The 6548-nt window shown below is 38.7% G+C and overlaps 2 protein-coding genes across 4 annotated transcripts in view; both read left to right on the top strand.

Annotated features, from left to right (window-relative positions):
• Positions 1 to 6548, top strand: part of LOC110460352 (synaptic vesicle glycoprotein 2C-like) — a 54424-nt gene that overhangs the window by 24988 nt on the left and 22888 nt on the right. For all 3 annotated transcript variants that reach the window (XM_021513217.1, XM_021513219.1, XM_021513218.1), the window contains exons 3-6: positions 1424 to 1468; positions 3651 to 3812; positions 5055 to 5217; positions 6170 to 6291. In XM_021513217.1, coding sequence (XP_021368892.1) covers positions 1424 to 1468; positions 3651 to 3812; positions 5055 to 5217; positions 6170 to 6291 — 492 coding nt within the window. The remainder of the gene's footprint in view (positions 1 to 1423; positions 1469 to 3650; positions 3813 to 5054; positions 5218 to 6169; positions 6292 to 6548) is intronic.
• The window catches only part of LOC110460353, a 3572-nt gene continuing 3356 nt past the window's right edge, over positions 6333 to 6548 (top strand). Inside the window, exon 1 of the mRNA XM_021513220.1 lies at positions 6333 to 6543. Coding sequence (XP_021368895.1) covers positions 6411 to 6543 — 133 coding nt within the window. The 5' untranslated portion in view covers positions 6333 to 6410. The remainder of the gene's footprint in view (positions 6544 to 6548) is intronic.

Raw genomic sequence — 6548 nt, forward strand, 5'->3', positions numbered from 1 at the left:
CGAATATCTCAATATGGTGATAGGCTGATTTTAAATCAAAACCAAAAATAAAATCTCCTTCTGAAAAAATATCTTTGGCTACTACATTGTCTTCATATTTGAATTTCGACTTGTAAATATGAGGATTGATGTGCCTACAGTCTAGGACCATTCTCATTTTTCCTTTGTTCTCTGCAACCGTTAATGGATTTACAACATACAGCTTATTCTCAAATTCCGAAATACAACCTTTCTCGAGAAGCTTTGCTATTTCCTGCTCTACAAAATCTCCATGCTCTCTCGCTGACCGATTATTTTTAATTTCATCTGGACCTGGTAATGTGACAAAAGGGATTTTATATCCCTCTCTTATCACCTCCAAAACGGCCTTATCTGAGCCCATACCAACCCAAAAATCATATGCTCTTTTCAATCTGCCCACTGGCGACTCTACTTTCACTTTCCCACAAAAAATGTGTTCAGAGCTCTCATCTATTCTCTTTTTCTCAATACTTATCTTAGCATTTCAATCCTCCACGTTACTGAGTATCTCCCTGCACTCAAAACGCCAATGCCCCGCCTTCCCACAGCTGAAGCAGGTCCCGGGACGACGCGCTGATCCATTCCCACTCTTATTTCTCACTCCATCCACATTATTCCCTTTGACTTCCGGTTCCGGGGCCTGGGCGTAGGGGTGCGTTCGACGGGGCTGTGCTCTGGTTCTCCTCTGCATCATCTGTTGCTTAAACTTCTTCTGTGCTCTGTTCTCTGCTTTCACCATCCTTTTCTCATCCTCTGAATCGTCTGCCAACTCCTTCTTTTCATATTCAGAAACAGTCCTCCAACCAAACTCTGAACTATCAGCAATTTTAATTAATTTCTGTCTGTGGTCCAAAATATCAATACCTTTAGATATCATGTCCATGGCCTCTTCTCCATCTTTTTCCTTCAACGCTGCTTCTGCCTCCTTCATTGCCTGCCTCACCTTTGTATTAACTTTGTGCTGTTCTTCATTACCTTTTTTAATAAACTTGTACGAGTCTTTTGTCATTGTCTCAAACTTCGCCAACTGTACCTCGCTCAAAACTCTCTGAGAATCTGCTATATGTTGCTGAAACCTGTCTAACTTTGCTGTCATTATACGCTCCAAATTCTCCATCATGTTTGTCTGTGCTACCTGCATAGCTTGCGCTACCGCCGGCTCCATCTTCTTACTGTATAGAAACCCAACCGTCTGGGTCAGGTTCAACAGGCTAGAATGACCAGCTTTCACACTCTCCCACCCTATACCGTCACCTGCACATGCAACAGCACCTCGTTACACCCAGCCAATCAGATTACAGCTCCTAGCGAATACGAACAGACATATATTTCCTGCTTTTACTGCGAACCGCAGGAAAATACCAATAACAATGCCTTAAACTTTGTGTTTTCTACTTTACAGACAATCAATATGCTGTCACTTATGAAGAAGCAATTAGCAAAACAGGTGAGTAGAGTATTGTTGTGCCTTTATTAGTCACTTATACGATCCAAGCTTGAGTATGGTTCCATAATACATGGATCTGCCCATACGTTGTATTCAGTGAATGTGGTTGGTGCCTGAGTGCCTTTCCCTCACCTTCTTGAAGTCTCTATGTTGAAAAAAAATGAACCACCTCTTGCAGATCCCAGGGATAAATTATCATTACAATTCACCCATCAGTTTAAATCAATCCCTTGATAACCGTAAATATGCTAATCTTTTTGAAAGAAACAAAGTTAGGTATTTGTAAATCACATTCGTTTCGGACTATAACTCCCTTTCACATGGTAACTGTTGATAGCCCCATCCTCTAATGCCACTCTATATGTGCAGCCTTTGTGAGGCATTCATACCACAAGTATTAGCCCCAAAGTCTAGCCTCACACCTTGGGACTTAGTCCCATGGCATAACCATCCATCGTCCGTCCATCGTCCATCTGTCTGGCTTCAACTTTTTACTTTAAACAACTTCTTCTCTGTAACAAAAAGGCCTAGGATGATGAAATTTGGCCAGTAGCATGCTGGGTTAAAGAGCTACCAAGTTTGTTCAAATGAATGACCCTTTATCCATTTTCAAGGTCATAGTAGTCTAATATGTTTAAATCTTTTAAAGAGTTCTTATGAATAACCAAGAGGCCTAAGGTGATGATATTTGGCCAGTAACATGCTAGGATAAAGGGCTACCAAGTTTGTTCAAATGAATGACCTTGACTTTTATTCAAGGTCACAAGGATCAAATATGTTTAAAACATTCAAAACTACTTCTTCTGAATAACCAAGAGGCCTAGAGTGATGATATTCGTCCAGTAACATGCTGGGATGAAGGGCTACCTAGTTTGTTCAAATGAATGATCTTGATTTATATTCAAGGTCCAAGGGGTCAAATATGTTGAAAACATACAAAACAACTTCTTCTGAATAACCAAGAGGCCTAGAGTGATGATATTCGTCCAGTAACATGCTGGGATGAAGGGCTACCTAGTTTGTTCAAATGAATGATCTTGATTTATATTCAAGGTCCAAGGGGTCAAATATGTTGAAAACTTTTAAAACAACTTCTTTTGAATAACCAAGAGGCCTAGGGTGATGATATTCGTCCAGTAACATGCTGGTATAAAGGGCTACCTAGTTTGTTCAAATGAATGACCTTGACTTTTATTCAAGGTCACAAGGATCAAATATGTTTAAAACATTCAAAACAACTTCTTCTGAATAACCAAGAGGCCTAGAGTGATGATATTCGTCCAGTAACATGCTGGGATGAAGGGCTACCTAGTTTGTTCAAATGAATGATCTTGATTTATATTCAAGGTCCAAGGGGTTAAATATGTTGAAAACTTTTAAAACAACTTCTTTTGAATAACCAAGAGGCCTAGGGTGATGATATTCGTCCAGTAACATGCTGGTATAAAGGGCTACCAAGTTTGTTCAAATGAATGACCTTGACTTATATCCAAGGTCACAAGGGTTAAATATGTTTAAAATCTTTTAACAACTTCTTCTGAATAACCAAGAGGCCCAGGGTGTTGGTAATCGACCATTCACATGCTGGGATAAATGGCTACAAAGTTTGTTAAAATGAATGACCTTGAAATATATTCAAGATAATTCAAGGTCACAGGGGTCAAAAATGTAAACAACTTCTTTATAACCAAAAGGACAAGAGTGATGGTATTTTGCCAGTTACATGCATGGATGAAGGTTGCCATGTTTGTTCAAATGAACTACCTTCACCCATTTGCAAGGTCACAGGGGTCAAATGAGTTAAAAACAACTTCTAAATAATCTCAAGGTCCAGGGTAAGGATATTTGGCTAGAAGCATGCTGGTATAAAAGGCTATAAAGTCAACTTAATGTCCTTGTTTGACTTTCAAGGTCACATGTGCCACTTGATAAAATCTTTTAATAGATTCTTTTGAATCAAACACTGGCATGTAGCTGTAATTAAGGCCACTTATAAGATAACAAGTGTAAGATTAATACCAGGTGAGCGATTCAGGCCCATTGGGCCTCTTGTTTATATTTTGTCATTGAATGCTTTAACATTTAGTTGATAAAGAAAGGCCCTCTGTGCCTTATTAACCTCAGGCTATATCATTCCTTTCATGATTGTGTTCATTGTTTTGATGTTACCTTTTGACTTCAGGGTATGGGAAGTTTCACTATTTGGTGCTGGCACTGTGTGGATGGGCTGTGTCCAGTGATGCCATTGAAGTACTGTCCATCTCGTTTGTGTTGCCAGCTGCACAGTGTGATCTTCACCTGACCTCTAATGATAAAGGCTGGCTCAACTCCATCATGTTTGTTGGTAGGTGTTGTTCTAATAGTCTTCATCCAGGTAGTAAACACATCTTACTGAGTGTTGCAAAGTATCACCTGGCTGTAAATAGAGTAATACCATGTTAAATAATAATAATTATAATAACTCCATGTTTTTATATACCTCTTTATCACAACCTAGGTCCTAAGTCGTCTCAAAGCGGTTCACAAATTATTATCCGTGGTTATAGGGCCTATTGCATCCAGCCAATATCTTTCTCAACTCCCTGGGGAGCATACAGCCGGTGCTGCCATTTCGGCGCTCACAGCTAGCATTCAGCTGTTTCAGCACTACCCAACCATGTATTCATTTACAGCTGAGTAGACTGGAACAAGCGGAGTAAAGTATCTTGTTGAAGGATACAACACAGTGCCGTGCTGTGACTCAAACCTGCAACCCTTTGGTCACGAGCCCGGCGTCTTACCACTAGACTACCATGCCTCCTATAGCCCGGCGTCCTACCACTAGTCTACCATGCCTCCTATAGCCCGGCGTCTTACCACGAGTCTACCATGCCTCCTTGATGGATTTAAAAAAACCACTCATAGGTCCTGTACCAGAATGAAATAATCTACAAATTTAAATATTATCCTTAAATAATGCTCTAAATGTTTTAAGGAAATTCATTCAGTGTGTACATTTGTTCTAATCTGATGACAGCCATTGTTGCGGTTTGTGACTAATGATGTTAACTGGTTACCTTGACGACAGGTAGGATACATGTAAGGTGGTTACCTTTGATTACAGGTGTGATGTTGGGTGGTTACCTTTGATTACAGGTATGATGTTTGGTGATTACCTTTGATTACAGGTATAATGTTGGGTGGTTACCTTTGATAACAGGTATAATGTTGGGTGGTTACCTTTGATTACAGGTATGATGTCGGGTGGTTACCTTTGATTACAAGTATGATGTTAGGTGGTTACCTTTGATTACAGGTATGATGTTGGGTGGTTACCTTTGATTACAGGTATGATGTTGGGTGGTTACCTTTGATTACAAGTATGATGTTGGGTGGTTACCTTGACAACAGGTAGGATACATGTAAGGTGGTTACCTTTGATTACAGGTATGATGTTGGGTGGTTACCTTTGATTACAGGTATGATGTTGGGTGGTTACCTTTGATTAGAGGTATGGTGTTAGGTGATTACCTTTGATTACAGGTATGATGCAAGGAGGTTACCTTTGATTACATGTTTGATGTTAGGTGGTTACCTTTGATTACAGGTATGATGTTAGGTGGTTATGGTTGGGGGTCACTTGCTGACCACTTCGGCCGTAGACAAGTCTTACTTGGTTCACTGACCGTCAATGGACTTGGAGCACTCTCATCAAGTTTCTGTCAGTCCTTCTGGATTTTCCTGTTGATGAGGCTGGTCAGTGGAATAGGGTGAGTCTTCTTTTAAGTCCTGCAACTTTCATTTAGTGCTATCACATTTTTTCCAGTACATATAATCAAGACTTTGTGTTTACTGTTACAGTGTAGATATAAATAATTGTTACTTTGTGTTTACTGTTACAGTGTAGATATAAATAACTGTTACTTTCTGTTTACTGTTACAGTGTAGATATAAATAACTTTTACTTTCTGTTTACTGTTACAGTGTAGATATCAATAACTGTTACTTTCTGTGTACTGTTACAGTGTAGATATAAATACCTGTTCCTTTCTGGTTACTGTTACAGTGTAGATATAAATAACTGTTTCTTTCTGTTTACTGTTACAGTGTAGATATAAATAACTTTTACTTTCTGTTTACTGTTACAGTGTAGATATCAATAACTGTTACTTTCTGTGTACTGTTACAGTGTAGATATAAATACCTGTTCCTTTCTGGTTACTGTTACAGTGTAGATATAAATAACTGTGACTTTCTATTTACTGTTACAGTGTAGATATAAATAACTGTGACTTTCTGATTACTGTTACAGTGTAGATATAAATAACTGTGACTTTCTATTTACTGTTACAGTGTAGATATAAATAACTGTTACTTTCTGTTTAATGTTACAGTGTAGATATAAATAACTGTTACTTTCTGGTTACTGTTACAGTGTAGATATAAATAACTGTGACTTTCTGTTTACTGTTACAGTGAAGATATGAAAAACTGTGACTTTCTGTTTACTGTTACAGTGTAGATATAAATAACTGTTACTTTCTGTTGACTGTTACAGTGTAGATATAAATAACTGTGACTTTCTGTTTACTGTTACAGTGTAGATATAAATAACTGTGACTTTCTGTTTACTGTTACAGTGAAGATATAAATAACTGTGACTTTGTGTTTACCGTTACAGTGTTGATATAAATAACTGTGACTTTGTGTTTACTGTTGCAGTGTTGGAGGTAGCATTCCTGTCATTTTCTCCTATTTTACTGAATTCCAGCCCAAAGAGAAGCGAGGAACTATGATAAGTGTCCTAGCCACATTTTGGATGTTTGGTAACATCATTGCAGCAGGTATATTATTTTTTCTAGTTTTACCTGCGACCTGTTTTCGAAAGTTTTCTGGAAAAATAAGCAGCAATTTCTCTATATTCCAGATTGCCAGGATAACTCAGTGTGGTGGTGGTATCACCATGGTAACTCAGTGTGGTGGTGGTATCATCATGGTAACTCAGTGTGGTGGTGGTATCACCATGGCAACTCAGTGTGGTGGTATCATCATGGTAACTCAGTGTGGTGGTGGTATCATCATGGTAACTCAGTGTGGTGGT

Source organism: Mizuhopecten yessoensis, unplaced genomic scaffold (genome assembly GCF_002113885.1).
Source record: "Mizuhopecten yessoensis strain PY_sf001 unplaced genomic scaffold, ASM211388v2 scaffold10363, whole genome shotgun sequence".
Classification (NCBI taxonomy): Eukaryota; Metazoa; Mollusca; class Bivalvia; order Pectinida; family Pectinidae; genus Mizuhopecten; species Mizuhopecten yessoensis.